Consider the following 23,460-nt stretch of genomic DNA (forward strand, 5'->3'; position numbering starts at 1 on the left):
CACTGGCACATATCCTTCACTTCCCAAAAACATTTGTTATTACGGTAGTAACTCATGTTATGTAGAAAGGAAACTTTCAGCGCAGACAGCAGGATTTTCTGTAAAAACACAACCTGATCTGGTTAATCTACAGTAGCCCATGGCATGACTGCTGTATATGAAATTTGATACCTGGCCACGAATTTGCAAACATCTGCTGGTTTTCTGCAGTGTTCAGTTGTTCACACATACTATACTTGATTAAAGGGTGAAAGGTCATATGTGAAGAATTCAGACATGTATTAGAGAAGGTCACCTGACAATCCTTCAACGTTCTCCTCGTCACGTGTCATTGTTCAAATTATAAACTTTTTTTCCCTCTCTTGAGAACAAGACCAGCCCATGTCCCGCCTCTTGTACACGACTGTTGAACACTGCAGACAGTCTTATCACTCTGATAGGCCAGAACAGGTATTCGATCAAATGAGTCGCAATTAAACTACACCCCTTTCTTTAAACTCGTTTTTAGGAGTAATTAATATATTCTCCAACGTGAACTACTCGAATATGACCTGTTTCAACAAATGATATACACGTTTTGGGAACTAAAGAGACTCAAAGGTGAGTTAACATATACAAAGACAGAGTGAACGTTTTGGTGCAGTTCCCCCGAACTACAGTAGACTGAACAGTTAGTTGGCCAAATGAAATGAAAGTGATCTCGTAAGATCTATAAGTCATCATATTATTGTACTTCAGACCGGCGAGATCGAGTTGGTGTTTAATTGCTTAGGCTGCATCGTCGATTATTCTTTGGACGTCCGTGTGTTGCTGTCATTCAATATCTCCTGTGTGTGTGTGTGTGTACTTTTGTAGTACATACCGTACCCAGCAACAAAAACGACCAATTCAGCAACAGGTGGTAAGTGTTTGTACAGTCTGAATCGTTTTGGAGGACAGATTGCATAATAATCTGACAGTTACTTTAGAATAACAACACAACAATAACAAGAAAGAAACCCCATCAATGATCTACATATCCAGAGACAAGGCTTGCCAGACATTGGTCTAGGTTACTTGGGATCCACTGCCTGTAGGTGTGAGGCCTAGACCAGGGTAGTGGGTACTGTCATGTGTTTTCATCCCCAGTTAGGAGCCTGGTGGTGGCAGGAGGAGGGATCTGTGAGGAGGACAGGTGTGCCTGCTAGGGCAAGTCAGGGTGGGAAACACCCTAAGTCGCTGTGTGTGAATTAAAAGGAGTATGCTTACTAACCGTGCATGGGGTCATTTTGCTTAGTAATACTAATGTTAAGTCATTCAGATTCTGCATACTGCCAAGTCACTTGTATAACGGCACAAACCTGTTATTGGCGAGAGCAACAGACATGTAGAAGTGGACAAGACTCATAGTGTGAATAAAGTAACTAACTCGATACACACTGTATCACTTCTATGTCTACAGTTCACATTCTGTCCCTCACAGTGAGACACAGGAAACTAAGAGAAAGGGAACAGATGATGGTGGTTTGATTGTTGTAAAGGGGTTTTTACTTTGACAAATATTCATGTAGTATGTACCTACAAGCCTATATTTCCACTGACATTGTATAAATGATTATGTACTTTTTCTCTCTCTTTCAGAATGGGCACCAACCCCCCCCCCCCCCCCCAGACATCAGCTTCAACTAGAGCAGAGGCAGAGGCATTAAGAAGAATAGGGGGGTCATTTACTGTGGAAATGGAGGAAGGGCCGTGTACAGTAGAGAGATGGATGAAATGAGAGTAGACATGAGTGTGAGAGGTCTAGATAAACTAGTTGGGTAGGTATTTATATATGAGGAAGAAGTGTATTGACAGACACACAGTTCATATACTCATATCAGCTGAGACCCATTCACTTATAGACAGAGAGAGACAGAGCAGGATGGAGTGTGGAGAGAGTATCGTGTGTGGGTCTGGGGAGCTGGATCTGGACCCTGACATTGTGAGTGAAGAGGCCGGGAAACTGTACTCAGAACTACAGGTAAACACACATCACATCCACCACTCAACTGCTTTCTGTCCTATCGCCCCTTTCCTGCTTCTCTTTCTCCTAGCTGGCTTTTCATTCCTCTGTCTCTTTTCCATCACCACCCACACTCATCTGATGCTACCCCCCCATCCCTCATTCCCTGCTACAGACAGTGATAGAGACCCATGGCGTAGGGGTTGTGGAGTCCCTGGTGCCCATCCTAGTATGGGTCCTGGAGGGTCTGGCCAGCTGCAGAGCCCAGCTCAGAGAGAGGGAGGAGGAGGCCGAGAGAGAGAAAGGAGCGAGAGATGAGCTGTTGGAGAGATACCAGAGTGAGAAACTACTGAGGAGAGAGAGCCAGGAGGTGAGAGGGAATGGAAGTGTTTTTAAATATTTTTTTTATTAAAAAAAATGCTAATGTTATATGGAGTCAGGGTTTTGATTCAATTCCTTTTCAACTCAGTAATTTCAGGATGTTGATTAAAATGCATAAATAAAATGTTTCATATAGTTTCATTCATTTTGATACGTTTGTTTTTTGCCTTTAGCGGTATCTGGAGTTGGATGACCAGATTGAGCAGGAGCGGAGGACGATGAGGGGAAGAGAGAAGGAGAAAGAGAGGCGGGAAAAAGAACTGGAGAAAAAGGCCAGAGAGCAGGCTGACCAATGTGAGTGTCTGACTGGGTCACCTCTTACTGGAAGAATACTTTTCCTTTAACTAGTTGGACACAAAGGATTTACTTCAGACGCCTGACAAGGCCCTCCTCCCCGTCATTCGCTTGAGAAAGAGATGGAGATATCGGGGACGTAGGTCTGGGTGTCTTGTAAGGATCCGACTGCGAGTGGGTAATCTGTCCTTACCATCGGTCCTGTTAGCCAACGTACAATCATTTGATAGTAAAATAGACAAACTATGGGCATGTATATCCTACTGACGGGACATTAAAAACTGTAATACCTTATGTTTCACCGTGTCACAACGACATGATTAACACACAGCTGGTGGGTTTTACACTTTTTCGGCAGGATAGAACAGCTGCCTCTGGTAAGACAAGGGGTGATGGTCTGTGTATATTTGTAAACAACAGCTGGTGCATGAATCTAAGGAAGTCTTGAGGTTTTGCTCACCTGAGGTAGAGTATAGTTTATCTATATTCTTCATAGCTGTCTATTTACCACCACAAACCGATGCTGGCACAAGGACCACACTCAATGAGCTGTGTACGGCCATAAGCAAACGGGAAAATGCTTAGCCAGAGGTGGCGCTCCTAGTGGCCGCGGACTTTAATGCAGGGAAAATTGAACCCATTTAACCTAATTTCTACCAGCATGTTAAATGTGCAACCATAGGGAAAAAAACAAGTCCACACACAGAGCCACATACAAGGCTCTCCCTTGCCCTCCATTTGGCAAATCTTACCATAATTCTATCCTGATTCCTGCTTACAAGCAAAAACTAAAGCGGGAAGCACCCGTGACTCGGTCAATAAAAACATGGTCAGATGAAGCAGATGCTAAGCTACAGGACTGTTTTGCTATCACAGACTGGAATATGTTCTGGAATTCCTCCGAATGCATTGAGTACACCACATCAGTCACTAGCTTCATCAATAAGTGCATCGACGCCATCGTCCCCACAGTGACTGTACGTACATACCCCAACCAGAAGCCATGGATTATAGACAACAGCCGCACTGAGCTAATGGGTAGAGCTGCCGCTTTCAAGGAGCAGGACTTTAACCTGGAAGCTTATAAGAAATCCTGCTATGCTCTCCGACGAACCATCAAACAGGTAAAGCGTCAATACAGGACTAAGATTGAATCGTACTACACCGGCTCCGACGCTCGTCGGATGTGGCAGGGCTTGCAAACTATTACAGACTACAAAGGGAAGCACAGCCGCGAGCTTCCCAAGTGACACAAGCCTACCAGACGAGCTAAATTACTTCTATGCTTGCTTCGAGGCAAGTAACACTGAAACATGCATGAGAGCATCAGCTGTTCTAGGCGACTGTGTGATCACGCTCTCCGTAGCCGATGTGAGTGAGACCTTTAAACAAGTCAACATTCAGACGGATTACCAGGATGTGTACTCCGAGCATCCGCTGACCAACTGGCAAGTGTCTTCACTGACATTTTCAACCTGTCTGAGTCTGTAATACCAACATGTTTCAATCAGACCACCATAGTCCCTGTGCCCAAGAACACTAAGGTAACCAAACACACCAAGACAGATGTGAAGAGGGCACGACAAAGTCTATTTCCCCCCAAGGGAGACTGAAAAGATTTGACATGGATCCTCAAAAAGTTCTACAGCTGCACCATCGAGAGCATCAAGACTGGTTGCATCACTGCCTGGTATGGCAACTGCTCGGCCTCCGACAGCAAGGCACTACAGAGGGTAATGCGTACGGCCCAGTACATCATTGCGGCCAAGGAACCTGCCATCCAGGACCTCTACCAGGCGGTGTCAAAGGAAGGCCCTAAAAGTTGTCAAAGACTCCAACCACTCTAGTCAAACTGTTCTCTCTGCTACTGCACGGCAAGCAGTACCAGAGCGCCAAGTCTAGCTCCAAAAGTCTTCATAACAGCTTCTACCTCTAAGCCATAAGATTTCTGAACAGCTAATCAAATGGTTACCCAGACTATTTTCATTGCCCCCTCCCCTCTGTACGCTGTTGCTACTCTCTGTTAATTGTCTATGTATAGTCACTTTAACTCTACCAACATGTACATATTACCTCAATTACCTCGACTAACCTGTGCCCCCGCACATTGACTCTGTAAGGGCTTGTCAGTAAGCATTTTACTGTAAGGTCTACTACGCCTGTTGTATTTGGTGCATGTGACATAAATTTGACTTGGATTAAAAAAAGTGAGGTAAACAATCAGAAATGAACAGTAAACACAACACTCACAAAAGAATAAAGATATTTCAAATGTTCTGTAATGACGATGTACAGTCATGGCCAAAAGTTTTGAGAATGACACAAATATACATTTTCACAAAGTCTGCAGCCTCAGTTTGTATGATAGCAATTTGCATATACTTCAGAATGTTATGAAGAGTGATCAGATGAATTGCAATTAATAGCAAAGTCCCTCTTTGCCATGCAAATGAATTGAATCCCCAAAAAAACATTTCCACTGCATTTCTGCAGACGGCTTCAGGGTGCCCAAGAAAGTCCAGCAAGCGCCAGGACCGTCTCCTAAAGTTGATTCCGCTGCGGGATCGGGGCACCACCAGTACAGAGCTTGCTCAGGAATGGCAGCAGGCAGGTGTGAGTGCATCTGCATGCACAGTGAGGCGAAGACTTTTGAAGGATGGCCTTGTGTCAAGAAGGGCAGCAAAGAAGCCACTTCTCTCCAGGTAAAACATCAGGGACAGATGGATATTCTGCAAAAGGTACAGGGATTGGACTGTTGAGGACTGGGGTAAAGTCATTTTCTCTGATGAATCCCCTTTCTGATTGTTTGGGGCATCCGAAAAAAAGCTTGTCCGGAGAAGACAAGGTGAGCGCTACCATCAGTCCTGTGTCATGCCAACGGTAAGGCATCCTGAGACCATTCATGTGTGGGGTTGCTTCTCAGCCAAGGGAGTGGGCTCACTCACAATTTTGCTTAAGAACACAGCCATGAATAAAGAATGGTACCAACACATCCTCAGAGAGCAACTTCTCCCAACCATCCAGGAACAGTTTGGTGATGAACAATGCCTTTTCCAGCATGATGGAGCACCTTGCCATTATGAAAAAGTGATAACTAAGTGGCTCGGGGAACAAAACATAGATATTTTGGGTCCATGGCCAGGAAACTCCCCAGACTTTAATCCCATTGAGAACTTGTGGTCAATCCTCAAGAGGCGGGTGGACAAACAAAAACCCACAAATTCTGACAAAATCCAAGCATTGATTACGCAAGAATGGGCTGCCATCAGTCAGGATGTGGCCCAGAAGTTAATTGACAACATGTCAGGGCGGATTGCAGAGGTCTTGAAAAAGAAGGGTCAACACTGCAAATATTGACTCTTTGCATCAACTTCATGTAATTGTCAATAAAAGCCTTTGACACTTATGAAATGCTTGTAAATATACTTCAATATTCCATAGTAACATCTGACAAAAATATCTAAAGACACTGAAGCAGCAAACTTTGTGGAAATTAATATTTGTCTTTCTCAAAACCTTTGGCCACGACTGTACAGTGTTGTAACAATCTCTATTTCTCTCTATTTTGATACCTTACTATCTTCATGTCCGTGTAGATTATTTTATATTATTTGATTCACTTCCTTCATTCACATCCTTTTTGTTCCTGTCTGAGGATGTTTGGTAAGACCATGGCAAGTAGGCTACGGCAGAATCTGACTGGCACCCTTTGTCATTGAGACGTACTGTATGTGATGCTAATTGCTACTGTGTGTTGTTTCTGTGACAGTGGTGGCCTTGGAGGAGCAGAGGGCTGGACTGGGCAGAGAGTTGAACACACTGAAGCACACTCACAACAAGGTCAGACAGCAGGATGTTTAGACTGATGAGGCTGATTGGGACTCAACCTCTGTGTACTCTTCCATCAGCTTCTGTCCGTCATTGGAAATGCATTTTATTATTCCCCTGTCCCTCCTGTTGTCCTTCTTTTTCTCTCTCCATCTTCACATGTTCTCTCGCTGTCTCTCAGTTGGTGCTCAGTTATAAGGATCTGCTGGAAAGGAAAATGGATCTAGAGAGAGAGGGATCTCCACTAAGGTTAGCCACCACTCAATTCAGTTAATGACTACAACTACATGGAACGGTATTCAGTCTTTCCATTCTAAAGAGATAGAAATCTCTCCCTGTGGTTGATTCATTTGATGGTTTCTGATTTTCACTGCATTATGATGTCACAATGAGCCCTGTCTGTCTTTAGTAACCATGTGCGCTCCAAGAATTCACAATCTTCCCAGGGCCCGTCAGAATCCTGTGTTAGCGGGCAGGAGGTACGTTCTCTAGATTTGATAACCTCTGTACTGTCTTGTAGCAGAAGTATTTTTCTACAGAAGTTGTCCTTACTGACTCCTCCCCTTTTCAAGCTAACTGATCGAAGGCCAGAAACACCTCCTGATTCTGTCCTGTTGGAAGAACCGGTAACCAAGGACGATAGGGTGATTGACATTGTCGTAAAGCCAGACATAGATGCGTCCTTCATCAATGACATCATAAGCTCCACCCCTGAGCTGGCGAAGTTTCATGGCCTTATGAATACCAGGTATATCCTGTATGTGTGCGCTTACAGTGCAATATGAACTGGACTGACATTATTGCATTACCATGAAAGCTTTTCTTTTACACATTCATAACAATAAACCAACTCAGCCACAACTAGTTAACTGTAAATCAGACTACTTCCCTTCACAGGTCTGTCATGGTTCAGAAAGACTCTTGATGGGACATCTCCCCAACACACACTTTACTGTTGGACAAACTGACACCTACTGCCCCCTACCTTTTCTCTGTTACCCATGATCCCTAGCACCCCGGTCCGAGCAGACGTTAAAGAGCCAATCAGAGACGAGACCAAGACCAGCATGGAGGAAGAAATGAAGGAGGTGGAGGAGAAAGAGGGAGGAGCAAAGCAGGAAAAGGAAGGAGAGGTGGAGGAAGATATGGATAGTCTGGAATGGGAGCTGAGAAACACGGAGTCTGTGTTCTCAGAGCTGTCAGAGCTGAGTCGGGAATACGTAGAGAGTGTGGACCAGGGGGCCAGTGTCAGAGGTACGGCCATTAGGCAAGGGCACACCTACGCCCCCTGTTTGCAGTGAAACACTGCACTGGTTGTTCACATAAGATGAAACGTATGCCCTTTGTTCTCTTAACACACACAACCTTTATTTTACAGCCAGAGGAAGGCTAGGGGGAAAGAGCTGAGGCCGATGGAGGGGGTATCTTAGGCAGTGCTGGGCAGTAGGCATTAGTTAGACTGGACTAACTGAAGTGTCAATGTCATGAGAACTGGCATGGGCAATTAAAAGTTAGTTGTTCTGTAAAGGGTTGACTTAGGCTTACGCTATGGGTTAATGCTATTTGTGGTGAGAACTGTTTGTTTTTTCTTGTCTGTGCAGGCAGCACCGACCAGTTTGAGGAGATTCTTTCTCAGTATGAGGAACTGAAACACACCCAGTAAGTCCCCACCGTTATTATTACCCTACTATGACTAGTCCTGTGTGACTAACTCTGTGTGTTGGGGGCTTATCATTCACTATGCCTCTGTTTCATTAAGATATGTTGACAGAGTGCACATTGGGCCTGAAGTAAAACTGGGCACAACGGGTCCTTTGTTTACGGTATTTTCTCTCACTCTTACATTGTCTCCCTCTACCTCTCCCAGTGAGTTAGTGAATGCGGCCCGGAAAGCACTGATCTCTCGTGTGGAGGAGCTGACCAATGAGAGGTCAGCTCTTAAAGTGGAGGTGACTTCCTGCCAGGAGACTGTCACCCGATTGGCGGGAAGAATGAAGGAGATGGAGGAGGAAACTAAGAGGTACACAACTCTAGTGTCAGGTCGTTAATGGTTGGCAGAATGAGACAAAGGTATACAAACAATATTTGTTCATGTGGTGTGATTCATTGATTGCGTGTGTTTCTGCTTTTATGTAGACTTCGGAAAGAACTGGAAGCAAATAAATCAGATGATGATGTAAGAGGGCTTTCTTTGTGTTGTCTCTTTATATTCTGCTAATAGATTTGTTGTAACCTTTTTCTGTTTCTCTAATGGAATTGTACTCTAACTAGAATGTTAATCTGTTACCCATAGTCCTCTCTGCCCATATCGCTGCGTCGGTTCTCTCGTTCGGAGATGTCCCGTGTTGTCATGGAGAAGAACCAGTATAAGGAGCGTTTGTTTGAGCTGCAGGAGGCTGTGAGACGCAGTCAGACCATTCGGTAACCACACCTGCCTGTATCCCCCATAGAAATAGACTGACAGAAGGTTTCATAGTCCTGAGGAGAAGGGAATAACTCATTTTTCTCCATCTCACATCAGTCATTCCTTCTTTTCAGGGTCACCCAAGAAGAGAGGATCACAGAGAGAGAGAGGACTAGTGTATGGAGAAGGTGAGAGCGAGGGAGTGAAGAATCAGGAAGGAATAGACGACTGTTTTTAATTTGGCAATCATTGACCACAGAGGTCCACAGATGCTGTTTAAACCTTGAGCTGCTAACAGGCACACAACAACACATATTTATTTACCTTGGGCTACACAGTCTCTAGCCCAAGCACATGACCAGAGTGCCTATGGGAAAGTAATACTTATTGTATTCCTGTGAGGTCGGCAGGGTTTCTGGTCCATTGCAGTCAAATGAACCATTAACTGTCTCTCTGTCCATTTCAAGATTCAACCGTTTGTTTGGCCTGAACAAGAACCCCTTGGTTCCGTCCGCTGCTCTAGCGCTGGCCCTGCCGACGTCCCTCACTCACTCACCAATGGGGTCTCCACGGAAACTGGCTGTCAGTACAACTCAGACAGAGTACGTTGACTTTATTTTATTTAACCTTACTTTCTTTAACTAGGCAAGTCAGTTAAGAACACATTTGTATTTACAATGACGGGTTAGCTGCCTTGTTCAAGGGCAGAACGACAGATTCTTACCTTGTCAGCTCGGGGATTTGATCCACCAACCTTTCGGTTACTGGCCCTAGGCTCTAACCACTAGGCTACCTGCTGCCCCATGATAATGGGATTACATGTCTATGGTAATCTTTCAAACTGCTCAAAGTGTTTTACATTGTAAGGTTTGAAGTGAACTCACCTCTACTACCATAGGTTACATTAGTAACTATCATAAAGCAGTACATCTTTTTAAACCACTCTCTCACCCACTGCCCCCTCTTCCCCTCTGTTCTTCCTCTTCCCGCTTCCTCCCAGTGGTGCCTCCCCTGCTGCAGCCCTGTCTCCGCGCGTCAGGAGGAGGGAGCTGTACAGAGACATCCGCTCCCATGTCTGGGGAACCCTGGGAAAACACCAGATTCATGGCTGGAGCATGCCGCGGTCACACACACAGGTAAACACGCATACATACAGTTGAAGTCGGAAGTTTACAAACACTTAGGTTGGAGTCATTAAAACTTGTTTCTCAACCACTCCACACATTTCTTGTTAACAAACTATAGTTTTGGCAAGATGGTTAGGACATCTACTTTGTGCATGACACAAGTAATTATTCCAACAATTGTTTACAGACAGATTATTTCACTTATAATTCACTGCATCACAATTCCAGTGGGTCAGAAGTTTACATACACTAAGTTGACTGTGCCTTTAAACAGCTTGTAAAATTCCAGAAAATTATGTCATGGCTTTAGAAGCTTCTGATAGGCTAATTGACAACATTTGAGTCAAATGGAGGTGTACCTGTGGATGTATTTCAAGGACTACCTTCAAACTCAGTGCCTCTTTGCTTGACATCATGGGAAAATCAAAAGAAATCAGCCAAGACCAACAATTGTAGATCTCCACAAGTCTGGTTCATCCTTGGGAGCAATTTCCAAACGCCTGAAGGTACCACGTTCATCTGTACAAACAATAGTACGCAAGTATAAACACCATGGGACCATGAAGCCGTCATCATGATCAGGAAGGAGATGCGTTCTGTCTCCTAGAGATGAATGTACTTTGGTGCGAAAAGTACAAATCAATCCCAGAACAACAGCAAAGGACCGTGTGAAGATGCTGGAGGAAACAGGTACAAAAGTATCTATCCACAGTAAAACCTAGTCCTATATCGACATAACCTGAAAGGTTGCTTAGCAAGGAAGAAACCACTGCTCCAAAACCGCCATAAAAAAGCCAGACTACGGTTTGCAACTGCACATGAGGACAACGATTGTACTTGTTGGAGAAATTTCCTCTGGTCTGATGAAACAAAAATAGAACTTTTTGGCCATAATGACCACCGTTATGTTTGGAGGAAAAAGGGGGAGGATTGCAAGCCGAAAAATACCATCCCAACCGTGAAGCACGGGGGTGGCAGCATCATGTTGTGGGGGTGCTTTGCTAAAAGAGGGAATGGTGCACTTCACAAAATAAATGGCATCATGAGGTAGGAAAATTATGTGGATATATTGAAGCAACTTCTCAAGACATCAGTCAGGAAGTTCAAGCTTGGTCGCAAATGGGTCTTCCAAATGGACAATGTCCCCAAGCATACTTCCAAAGTTGTGCCAAATGGAGGACAAAAAAGTCAAGGTATTGGAGTAGCCATGACAAAGCCCTGACCTCACTCCCATGGAAAATTTGTGGGCAGAACTGAAAAAGCGTGTGCGGGCAAGGAGGCCTACAAACCTGACTCGGTTACACCAGCTTTGTCAGGAGTAATGGGCCAAAATCCACCCAATTTATTTGGGGAAGCTTGTGGAAGGCGACCCAAAATGCTTGACCCAAGTTAAACAATTGAAAGGCAATGCTTCCAAATACTAATTGAGTGAATGTAAACTTCTGACCCACTGGGAATGTGATGAAAGAAATAAAAGCTGAAATAAACAATTCTCTATACTATTATTCTGACATTTCACATTCTTAAAACAAAGTGATCCGAACTGACCTAAAACAGGGAATGTTTACTAGGATTAAATGTCAGGAATTTTAAAAAATTGAGTTTAAATGTATTTGTCTAAGGTGTATGTAAACTTCCGACTTCAACTGTACAGTGCCTTCAGAAAGTATTGACAGTATTCACACCCCTTGACTTTTCCACGTTTTGTTGATTTACAAAGTGGGATTAAATAGATTTAACTCATTTTTTGACAACAATCTACAAACAATAATCTGTAATGTCAAAGTGGGAGAAAAATTATAATATTTGTAAAACATTTATGGAATATAAAACATTAATTATGATTATGATTATGTAAGTATTCAACCCCTGAGTCAATACATGTTAGAATCACTTTGGGCAGCGATTTATAGCGAGATTATAAATAGTATTTTTGGCTAAATCTCTAAGAAGCATTGCACACCTGGATTGTAAACTGTTTGCCCATTTATTATTATTTTTTAAATGATTCAAGCTCTGTCATGTTGGTTGTTGGTCATTGCTAGACAGACATTTTAAAATTTTGGCATCTTCAAGTTTATTTAAGTCAAAACTGAATGTTCCTGAGTGGCCTAGTTAGAATTTCGTCTTGGTAAGCAACTCCAGTGTATATTTGGGCTTGTGTTTTAGTTTATTGTCTTGCTGAAAGGTGAATTTGTCTCCCAGTGTCTGTTGGAAATCAGACTGAGCCAGGTTTTCCTCTAGAATTTTGCCTGTGCTTAGCTCCATTACAAACATTTTTATCCTAAAAAAACTCTTGTTGTCCTTGCAGATGACAAGCATACCCATAACATGATGCAGCCACCACCATGCTTGAAAATATGAAGTGTTACTCAGTTATGTGTTGTTTTGGATTTGCTCCAAAACATAACGCTTCGTATTCAGAACAAAATATTAATTTCTTTGCCACATGTTTTCCAGTATTACTTTAGTGCCTTATAGCAAACAGGATGCATGTTTTCCAGTATTACTTTAGTGCCTTATAGCAAACAGGATGCATGTTTTCCAATATTGCTTTAGTTCCTTATAGCAAACAGGATACATGTTTTCCAGTATTACTTTAGTGCCTTATAGCAAACAGGATGCATGTTTTACAGTTTAGTGCCTTATAGCAAACAGGATGCATGTTTTCCAGTATTACTTTAGTGCCTTATAGCAAACAGGATGCATGTTTTACAGTATTACTTTAGTGCCTTATAGCAAACAGGATGCATGTTTTACAGTATTACTTTAGTGCCTTATAGCAAACAGGATGCATGTTTTGGACTATTTTTATTCTGTACAGGCTTCCTAATTTCTCTCTGTCATTTAGGTTAGTATTGTGGAGTAACTACAATGTTGTTAATCCATCTTCAGTTTTCTCCTATCACAGCCAGTAAATGTTTAAAATCACCATTGGCCTTGTGGTGAAATCCTTGAGCAGTTTCCTTCTCCTGCAACCTGGTTAGGAAGGACGCCTGTATCTTTGTAGTGACTGAGTGTATTGATACACCATCCAAAGTGTAATTAATAACTTCTCCATGCTCAGAGAGATGCTCAATGTCTGCTTTTTTGCCCTTCTTTGCGAGGCATTGGAAAAAATCCCTGGTCTTTGTGGTTGAATCGGTGCTTGAAATTCACTACTCTACTGAGGGACCTTCCAGATAACTGTATGTGTGAGGTACAGAGATGGAGTGGTCATTCAAAACAGAATTCACACAGAATGAATCCATTGCAAGTTGTGACTTGTTAAGTAACACTTTTACTCCTGAACTTATTTAGGCGTGTCATACTAAAGGGGTTGAATACATACAGTGGAGAGAACAAGTATTTGATACACTGCCGATTTTGCAGGTTTTCCTAGTTACAAAGCATGTAGAGGTCTAATTTTTATCATAGGCACACTACAACTGTGAGACGGTATCTACAACAAAATCCAGAAAATCACATTGTATGATTTTTTTAAAGTAATTCATTTGCATTTTATTGCATGACATAAGTATGATACATCAGAAAAGCAGACCTTAATATTTGGTACAGAAACCTTTGCAATTACAGATCATAAGTTTCCTGTAGTTCTTGACCAGGTTTGCAAACACTGCAGCAGAGATTTTGGCCCAGTCCTCCATACAGACCTTCTCCAGATCCTTCAGGTTTCGGGGCTGTCGCCACTCCTTAGTTGCCCTGGCTGTATGTTTCGGCTCGTTGTCATGCTGGAAGACCCAGCCACGACCCATCTTCAATGCTCTAACTGAGGGAAGGAGGTTGTTGGCCAAGATCTCGCTATACATGGCCCCATCCATCCTCCCGTCAATACGGTGCAGTCGTCCTGTCCCCGTCCTGTCCCCTGCAGAAAAGCTTCCCCAAAGAATGATGTTTCCACCTCCATGCTTCACGGTTTGGATGGTGTTCTTGGGGTTGTACTCATCCTTCTTCTTCCTCAAAACACGGCGAGTGGAGTTTAGACCAAAAATCTCTATTTTTGTCTCATCAGACCACATGACCTTCTCCCATTCCTCCTCTGGATCATCATTGGCAAAATTCAGACGGGCCTGGACATGCGCTGGCTTGAGCAGGGGGACCTTGCGTGCGCTGCAGGATTTTAATCCATGACGGCGTAGTGTGTTACTAATGGTTTTCTTTGAGACTGTGGTCCCAGCTCTCTTCAGGACATTGACCAGGTCCTGCCGAGTAGTTCTGGGCTGATCCCTCACCTTCCTCATGATCATTGATGCCCCACGAGGTGAGATCTTGCATGGAGCCCCAGACCGAGGGTGATTGACCGTCATCTTGAACTTCTTCCATTTTCTAATAATTGCGCCAACAGTTGTTGCCTTCTCACCAAGCTGCTTGCCTATTGTCCTGTAGCCCATCCCAGCCTTGTGCAGGTCTACAATTTTATCCCTGAAATCCTTACACAGCTCTCTGGTCTTGGCCATTGTGGCGAGGTTGGAGTCTGTTTGATTGAGTGTGTGGACAGGTGTCTTTTATAAAGCTAACGAGTTCAAACAGGTGCAGTTAATACAGGTAATGAGTGGAGAACAGGGGGGCTTCTTAAAGAAACATTAACAGATCTGTGAGAGACGGAATTCTTATTGGTTGGTAGGTGATCAAATACTTATATCATGCAATAAAATTCAAATTAATTACTTAAAAATCATACAATGTGATTTTCTGGATTTTTGCTTTAGATTCCGTCTCTCACAGTTGAGGTATACCTATGATAAAATTACAGACCTCGACATGCTTTGTAAGTAGGAAAACCTGGAAAATCGGCAGTGTCAAATACTTGTTCTCCTCACTGTATAAACTCAAGACATTTCAGCTTTTCATTTTTTATTTATTTGCATAATTCCACTGTGACATGGGGTATTATGTGTAGATCAGTGACACACAATCTCAATTGAATCCATTTAAAATTCAGGCAGTAACACAACAAAATGTGGAAAAAGTCAAGGGGTGTGAATACTTTCTGAAGGCACAGTAGGTTAACACAATATTTACTTCAGAGGTGAAAATACTTACACAGACTGTGGACACAAACCTTATTCTGGTACATACAGTAGATTGTGTGGGATTATTGCAGGATTCCTCAGAGCCGACCCCTGAGCCCAAAGATGTGCCTGTCCTAGTTCAGCTCAGACTGATGGACCAGAGAGATTCTACAGCCAAGGTAGGCCATACTATTCAGAAACATGTTTACAGTCAGTACTATGGTTCTTAACCCAGACAGTCTTTTCCCAGAAGACGGTCCATAACTTGTGTTTTCTCTCTGTAGCTAAACTGTGCTGTTGCTGTCACACCTGAGATCTCAGGCGAGACAACGGTAAGGTGGTCATTACCGTCAAATTACTAGTTCTAGTCACAGTAACTACCACTTGCAGTACCATCTAACCACCATTTTCAGACCATGTCATGCCAATGGTTTCCTCAATGTCAAATTGACCAACTAGCTCTTACTGGCACTTCTTGTAGATCTGGGAGGTTTGATAGGTAGAATCAATATGGTAGTAGCTCCATGTCCATTGACAGGCTAGATGGAACCATGTTGTTTAGCATACTGTTTACACCCATCCACACCTTTTTAGGACTCCACACATATGCCTAGTGGGTAGGGGTTAGGGCAGTGTTTCCCCAGCTCGGTCCTGGGGACTCCAAGGGGTTTTGGTTTTTGCCCTAGCACCACATAGCTGATTCAAATGATCAACTCATCACTAAGCTTTGATTATATGAATCCGCTGTGCAGTGCTAGGGCAAAAACCAAAACGTGCACCCCTTGGAGTCTCCAGGACCGAGTTTGGGAAACACTGGGCTAGGGGTTGATCTGTCATTTTTCAGTATTAGGCATCACTCCTCTCTCTTCCATCCACTCTGTCAGTGTGCTGTGTGGGTGGTCTCTGGTCCCGCCTCCAGTAGTGATGTCACAGTGATCAACCCTGCACGGTCCAATACAGTGCTGGATCAGTTCAGCCTCCCGCCCACTTCGCCCGCCCTATGCATCTGTGCTGTGCCCCCTACTGGTCAGTGCTATCTATTACTCTCCCGGTAAAAGGTACACTTAGGCACAGATCTAGGATCAGCTTACCAATTTTAGATTTCTGTAGACTTGTTAACCATAGCCACCATCATTTCCAAATCATCACTCAACTAATTATTTCCATTAACAATGCTTTAAACACTGGCAATGCTATCAGCTTACCGTCTCTGTTCTGTTTCTGTGTCATCAGGTGAGACCTCAGGAACTGTGTGGATTGGAACTCAGGAAGGAAGGTGAGGTGTGGAGATCAGAACCATGCTGTTCCATGATAATGTTAAACAATTGACAGTTGCTCATTCTCCCTCTCTCCTCTCTTTTTCTTTTTTCCTCCATTCCCAGTGTATTGGTCCACTCCGCGTCCACAGCTAGGAGGCGCTGTCTGCAGTCTATCTCTCTGTCTGAGGGTGTGCACTCTCTCACGTGAGTACTCCTGTACCCAGTCCGATATAGACCAAGACCTACAGTTGGACACTTGGATGACTCGATCTGAAAGGATAATTGTGTACCAGTTTGAATATTGCTTTATTTATGTTTACTTTCAACTCTAAACCTTTCAGGTATTCACATGGTCAAGTCATTGCTAGATTAGCCAATGGGACGCTTGCATTCTTCTCGCACAACCCAGGTAATTCCCCCTCTCAGGTTACTGTCAGGATCCGGTCAGGTTACTGTCAGGATCCGGTCAGGCTACTGTCAGGATCCGGTCAGGCTACTGTCAGGATCAGGTCAGGCTACTGTCAGGATCAGGTCAGGCTACTGTCAGGATCAGGTCAGGCTACTGTCAGGATCAGGTCAGGCCACTGTCAGAATCATATCAGTGCGTATGAAGGAAAGGAGGGAAGAAGTGGTACCATTTATGTTTGAGATACGATGGTTCTTGCTAGAAGGGATACAGTTTATGTCAGAATGGACTTTTTGTAACAGGTTAGGAGAACTTACGGGTTAAGAGAATTAGCATAGCCGGTTAGGATAATTAGGTTAAGTTTAAGAAAAGGGTTAGGGTTAGCTAAAATGCAAAAAAAAATATATATATTTTGACGTCAATTTGACAAACTTCATACCATCTATCCATGACCAGATACAACCTGTGATTGTAAAAGACTAATGATGACTAATCATCACTATATTTGACAGGTGGGTGGAATCTCCAATCACATGAGGTTTTGCCTCTGGGATCAACTCCACTGCAGCCCATTCGCTGTTGCCTAGCGAAGGGGCGGGCTTATGGGCAGGATACTGGAATCGGGTTCATGTGGTCAATGTCGAGAATAGAAAAGTGGAGGTAAGAGTTTGACGAACCTGAAAATATTGTGTGTGAATTCAGAATGGTTTGTACTTTGTATAATTTTGTCTATTTCCCACCTCTCTTTCAGCAAACTTTAACCGTCTCGGAGCGCAGTGAGCAGCAGGTACGTTTCCTGTGTGCGGCAGGAAGTGGTGTGTGGACGTCCTGCCGGCTCGACCCTACACTCAGGCTTTTCGATTGGTCCACTGGCCGTCCCCTGCAGGATGTGGATCTGACCCCTCTGGTCACCAAAACACTGGGTAGGAGCAGGAACAGGATTCTCAGTTCATTAATCTGTTAATGTTTTATATGGCTGATGTGAGCATGTAATGGCCCACATATAAGTTAATGTATAACTTTGAATGAATTTTCTTCAATTTTGCTTAATAAGTTCCTGACTGTTTGGCTCTCTGTCTCCTCCAGGCCCTGCCTTCTTGTCTCTCTCTCCGCTCCAGATCTCGTCCTTCACCTTCATCTCTGGCCGGCTGTGGGTGGGAACAGGAAGTGGCGCCATCTTCTCCATCCCTGTGTCTCTCAGTGAGTGCTGACCACTGAGACCCAGGGGTCAACAACAGAATGACCTGAGAGATAATGCCCTTACACTGGTCACATCTCAATTGTCTTCTTCTCTGCGTTCCATAGGTTCAGAGTCTGCCTCTATACCATACTGCTCTTTGGCGGCAGCACAACTGTGTTACCATGGACACCGCCAGGCTGTCAAGTTCATCATTGCTGCACCTGGTGAAAATCTCTTATCGTTGTTCATTCATTCACTGTTGTGTAACAATGCAGTTATTCTACAGCGGGGCTATTCAACTGGCGGCCCACGGCCCATATCCGGCCCATTTATTAATTTACCCTGGCCCTTTGATCAATTCTAAACATTAATCAAAGATCTGCAACAAAAACAACAAAAAAATCTGACGTTCAGTCTGAAAATGACAAGCACTATAGTGGTTTTCTATAGTGTAGTTTCTAGTGTTTTTTGTGGTTTCTAGCGCCTATGTGGCATGTTGATCATTTTTTCTTTATATTAATTTGTCTCTAGTGTTTGAACGGTTTAAGCTACAACATATTATGACCCCATTCCTGAAAGCTACGACTCTCAGGAACACTATGTGCCTTCTGTTTCCCTCTCTGATGCTCACAGGAACTTGTTAGAAGGGAGTGGGACAAATAAATGCACCTAATGACTGTGAGAAATTAATTCAAAGCTTCCGTCCCTCAGACTGGAATTTGGCATCACCTGATTTGACATATCTTTGTTCTTTATTAAGATGCCTAGTTTTCAGTTTTTAAAATAACCTAATTACATTTAAGAAGCTTTTAATAGTTACAATAATGAGAAAGTGTTGTGACTTTCTTTTCAATGATGAGCATTTTTGGGCTGCACCTCAACTCACGTTGGTTGAGCGCCCTCCACTTCTTTCCTAATTACTTTTAGCAACATTTCATTTGAATTAAAGTGCTTTATTGGTCATGTGTGTTGCTTTTTTATACAGTTCCTCCGAACATTAATTTCATGTGGAAAATGTCCATCCCCCTTGCAATTAACCTTTTTACATCTGGCCCCAGTAGGAATGTAGTTGAATAGCCCTGTTCTACAGTATTAAATGCTATGCAGTTATTGCATAGTTATTAAAAATTATTATATTGTGATACTATGTAGTTATTAGACAGTATTATATTGTGCTACTATGTAGTTATTGCATAGTTATTAGTATTCTATATCTGTGTTCCCCAGGCTGTGTGACCAGCTTCTCTACAATAGGAGGCGGTGCTGTAACTCTAGTCTCTACCTCTCAACTCATTCTCAGTGGAGGAGAGGGCTACATCAACTTCCGTATCGGTGAGTTGAGGACATCACGTGATTGTGATTAGAGTGGTTGTCTGACTGACTATGTCTCCCTCTTACCTTTCCCAGGCGACGACGCGAATGACGGCGCACCCGAAGCTGCTCCACTGCGATCAGACCGCAGTCACATGATCATCTGGCAGAGCCCCACCCCCTCCCTGCCCAGCTCCGCCCTTTGACCACACCCACATCCAGTCTAGAATTAGTCAGAGATGTCATACAAGAGACCAGGAAGTACAAATGGGAGCCATGTTTTAATGGGCTTCATTCACTAGGTGTTCCATTTGGATTTTTGTTCTAGAATCTTGGGATTAAATTAAGACGTCACAACTTAATCCTTCTTGTCTCATTCTGTTATTCAGTTGCTACCCTCATCCCCTTGACTAAACCTTTCACCTGGTTAAGCCAGTCTCCTCTGTGTGCCTTAATATGATTTGACAATCGTTGCTGTGAGATTGGTCATTGTACAATGTTTTGTGTTTTTTTGTGAAACGTTTCCTCATTATGGTAATCATATATGGGCGGCAGGTAGCCTAGCTGCGTTGGGCCAGTAACCCAAAGATCGCTGGTTCGAAAACCCGAGCCGACTAGGTCAAAAATCGGTCTGTGCACATGATGAGCAAGGCACTTAACCCTATTTTCTCCTGTAAATCACTCTGGATAAGAGCGTCTGCTAAATGACTCAAATGTAAATATCTTCATCACTGTATTTTACAGTAAGAGTCTTGACTTTAGGTTATCAGTTAGTCAGTATTTTACAGTAAGAGCCTCTTACTTTTGGTTGGTTCGTTAAGAATGGTTAGGGTTTGTTTTTACCACAAAACATGCACACTCCGATTCATATCATCATTCCATGATGTTTGATCAAACTTGTTTACATTGATACTGAGATGTAGCTGCTGGGTTCCTATTAACTATTGTTGCATAAGACCCTGGCCTTCAGTTCCCATGCTGGGTAAATCTACAGCGTAATAGCACTTTATTATCATCTCTCTCTGTGTGTGTGTCAAATCTTTTGAAGTGATTGGCTAATCCTCTTGAAGTTTGTAGAAAAATAAACGGCTAGTATTTCTTCCAGAGAAATGATCTTATGTCTGCTCGTCATGACCTTTGTGAAACACATATTATTTTTTTGTTTTGTTCTAAGTTTTCATTTGCAGAGCAATAAGGGAGTGGAAGTCTCAAAAGATACTTAAAGTATTTTATGCAGTATTTGAAAGAGTGTTTGTGTATGACTCATGTCTGAAAATGTTCATCATAACTGGACTCTATGCAAGATAATCTATGAAAAATAAACTTTTGTAAATACTTTCATAAAAGATCTGTTTTCAAGTCAATATAATGTAATACTTTACACCTCGAATCTTCACAAATGTCCTATGGTAGGTTATTTTATAGTTTTAATACAATTTTATAATTTAATACAAAAACCCTATTACGATTCAAAGAAAACCACAACACATTAATTATTATGAATATAAAGACCAATTCTGTACAGATTCAAGCCTAAACAAACCAACTAAGTGAACTACTAATAGCCTCCATGCTTGATCGTTTAAAATCCTATTCAGACAGTCTGTACAATTCTGTTATCTACCGGAGGTGTTTCAGAAAAGGTCAAGTCACAATAAAAAGCAATGACCGACTGTTTTTACATCTTGTAATTGACACTAGTGAACTATCAGTATGTAAGTCTCTTCCACTGTGGAGGCGGTGAAACTTGGGTTAAAGGATGAGGGAGTTCCATAAAAAAAATATATATCTTAAAAACGGAATCTTATTCCTGTCCCGGGTGAAATGGGTTGGCGTTGATTACGGGCATCATCCCCGTCAGCTCCCAAAAAAAAGGTGACATGGGTTAATCGTGTGGAGTAATGAATAGGATTCTGCGTTTACACATACCAAAAATAATTTTTATCAAAAGCAATCATTATCTGCCTTTCTATTGAAAACTAGTTTGAAAATGTGAACATATGCTGCCTTGATGACAACATGACCGAGCGGCGCAGATTACTGTTTGGTTTGAGAAGGGTGCTCCTCCCAACCCCTCTTTTGTCTGTTCACATCACGGGCCATAGCCTGGTTCATTTAATAGCACTCCCTCAATGCCAACAAAACTGCTCCCAGACCCCCAGGCAGTTTCACTGTCAGGGGCCGATAGTCTAATGGAGACACTGAGGATCCTCCCCTACAACCACGCCCTTCTCTTACGCCTGACCATGAAGCATCATGAGGGGCTGCTGTGGCTCCTGGGGAGTCGTATCCTGCGGCTGAGGGAGCGGGCCAGCCGGTCCATGGCACCCATGGTTCCCCCTAGCTCCTTCCTGGAGGTCAGGCCCTCAAGGTTCCCGCTGTACCACATGACCCATCCTCCCAGGGACATGAGCATCAGTAGAGCCCCAGAGTACACCAACAGGTCTCCAAAGTCCTGTCCCTTAATCTCTAATGGGGCGAAAACCCCCACCAGAAGAGCAGAGACACCTAGCAGGTCCATCAATATGGCAAACACCAGAGCCAGCTTACAGTGGGACAGACCATCATAGTTCTGCGCCATGGTCACTCACCTGGGGGACAGAGAGATGGAGGAGGTGAGGTGTGTGGCACATTGACAGACATAAATCTTGTACATTGACATTGCTCAGAGTAGAATCACAATAGAGTCCCCTCTGGCAATGATAGGGAGTTCACTAGGCCTACTGGTCGAGTGGGAGGATATTGTATGAACATAAACATAACACCATGGCGTGTATATTCTGTAGCTATTAAAGTACAGCTATGTATGAAATAATGTAACCATGGTCAAATAACTACAGTATGTTATTTAAATATTTACTGTGTCTGTGTATTTAGGCCTACACTTAAAAAAATGTTTTAATAAAATGTATATATATATTTATGTAACATTGTAGGTTCCTACAATACTCTTCAACGTATCTTTATTCAAAGGAAAAACAGGTGCCACACCTGAGCGCTATGATACTCCCAGCACAACCAAGTCACTTTTGTGTTTCGATGCCTGTTAAAAAAACGGATTTAAACACAGAAAAACATAACAGATTAATACTCACCTCATCACAAGTGCAAATGCGTTTTGATTAGTATCTTTTCAATATTTATCTCTTAAAAATGTAAGTAGAACCCACTCAAACTGTATCCTTCCGGTTCTTCACTGGCAGGTAAAAACAGTGACTCATGAGTGAATAATGTTACCTGACACCTCTCCACTCCCCCTTCACCTGAGCTTTTCTGCACTGACGAATATCATTGGTCCGGTGTCCTTTGGTCAGAGCAGCACTAAACGAAAGCAAGAAAAACATGTCAAACAATATTTTACTTTTCAATTCTTTTCACCATGACATTTATTTGGGAATATGATTTCTAATGTATATGCTAAATAACAATATAAATGCAACATGCACAAATGTCCACTAGCAGTTCTGCCTCTGTGACAACAATTTTGGACCCCCTTGTGGCCCCCCTAAATGTGGAGTATGAAATCATTTTTACATAACTATCTAAATCCGTTATATGGCAACGCGGAACACTAATTTAACCCACACATTTTCTAGAGGGACGGCTTTAGGCGGAACATTGAATGATTATGAACATGGTCTCTTGCCTGCTAATGCCTACAATGCAGTGAAGAAAACGATATGACAACTGGCCCCTCTAACAGTAGTCCCCCAGTTGAAATGGTCTAGAATCGCCACTGCAAATGTCAACGATTTTACTGAGTTACAGTTCATATAAGGAAAACAGTCAATTGAAATAATTGAATTAGGCCCTAATCATCTGAGACCAGCCAATCATAATGAGTTTTCCCCCACATCAGCTGCCCGGGTGGCTGGTCTCACATGATCCTACAGGTGAAGAAGCCAGATGTGGAGTTCCTGGGCTGGCGTGGTTACATGTGATCTGCGGTTGTGAGGCAAATTGGACATACTGCCAAATTCTCTAAATACGAAGTTGGAGACGGCTTATGGTAGAGAAATGACAATTAAATTCTCTGGCACCAGCTCTGGTGGACATTCCTGCAGTCAGCATGCCAATTGCACGCTTGCTCAAAAGTTGAAACATCTGTTGCATTGTGTTATGTGACAAAACTGCACATTTTAGATGTGGCCAGCACCTGTGTAATGATCATGCTGTTTAATCCGTTTCTTGATATGCCACACCTGTCCGATGGATGGATTATCTTGGCAAAGGAGAAATGCTCACTAACATGGATATAAACAATTTTGTCCACA

The 23,460-nt window shown here is 43.0% G+C and overlaps 2 protein-coding genes across 3 annotated transcripts; one reads left to right on the forward strand and one right to left on the reverse strand.

Annotated features, from left to right (window-relative positions):
• The first annotated feature begins 435 nt into the window (after positions 1-435).
• LOC123998136 (C-Jun-amino-terminal kinase-interacting protein 4-like) lies at positions 436-17,590 on the forward strand. Of its 2 annotated transcripts, none has more exons than XM_046303084.1 (24): positions 436-901; positions 1,621-2,002; positions 2,160-2,354; positions 2,539-2,659; positions 6,429-6,499; positions 6,669-6,736; positions 6,897-6,966; positions 7,060-7,235; positions 7,500-7,741; positions 8,089-8,146; positions 8,355-8,507; positions 8,624-8,663; positions 8,781-8,908; positions 9,026-9,079; positions 9,359-9,493; positions 9,892-10,027; positions 15,123-15,209; positions 15,315-15,362; positions 15,915-16,056; positions 16,264-16,306; positions 16,413-16,493; positions 16,631-16,698; positions 17,208-17,355; positions 17,447-17,590. In XM_046303084.1, exons 2-24 carry the CDS (start codon positions 1,814-1,816, stop codon positions 17,454-17,456), a joined length of 2,463 nt encoding a protein of 820 aa, XP_046159040.1. In that variant the 5' UTR covers positions 436-901; positions 1,621-1,813; the 3' UTR covers positions 17,457-17,590. The 2 variants fall into 2 exon arrangements, with proteins under 2 accessions (XP_046159040.1, XP_046159041.1); XM_046303085.1 differs by having other exon boundaries at positions 436-600.
• A 3,006-nt stretch (positions 17,591-20,596) lies between these two features.
• LOC123998137 (transmembrane protein 238-like) lies at positions 20,597-22,409 on the reverse strand. Its single transcript, XM_046303087.1, has 2 exons — positions 22,282-22,409; positions 20,597-21,777 (listed from the first exon to the last, which is right to left on the reverse strand). The coding sequence occupies exon 2, from the start codon at positions 21,765-21,767 to the stop codon at positions 21,441-21,443; it is 327 nt and encodes a 108-aa protein (XP_046159043.1). The 5' UTR covers positions 21,768-21,777; positions 22,282-22,409; the 3' UTR covers positions 20,597-21,440.
• Between the last annotated feature and the right edge of the window lie 1,051 nt (positions 22,410-23,460).

Source organism: Oncorhynchus gorbuscha, linkage group LG15 (assembly GCF_021184085.1).
Source record: "Oncorhynchus gorbuscha isolate QuinsamMale2020 ecotype Even-year linkage group LG15, OgorEven_v1.0, whole genome shotgun sequence".
Taxonomy (NCBI): Eukaryota; Metazoa; Chordata; class Actinopteri; order Salmoniformes; family Salmonidae; genus Oncorhynchus; species Oncorhynchus gorbuscha.

Coding starts and splice junctions, on each gene's coding strand:
- LOC123998136 (XM_046303084.1), top strand. CDS start 1,814: ATGAGGAAGAAGTGTATTGACAGACACACAGTTCATATACTCATATCA. Junction 6,967..7,059: donor CCTGTGTTAGCGGGCAGGAG/GTACGTTCTCTA, acceptor CCCCTTTTCAAG/CTAACTGATCGAAGGCCAGA. Junction 7,742..8,088: donor CCAGGGGGCCAGTGTCAGAG/GTACGGCCATTA, acceptor TTGTCTGTGCAG/GCAGCACCGACCAGTTTGAG.
- LOC123998137 (XM_046303087.1), bottom strand. CDS start 21,767: ATGGCGCAGAACTATGATGGTCTGTCCCACTGTAAGCTGGCTCTGGTG.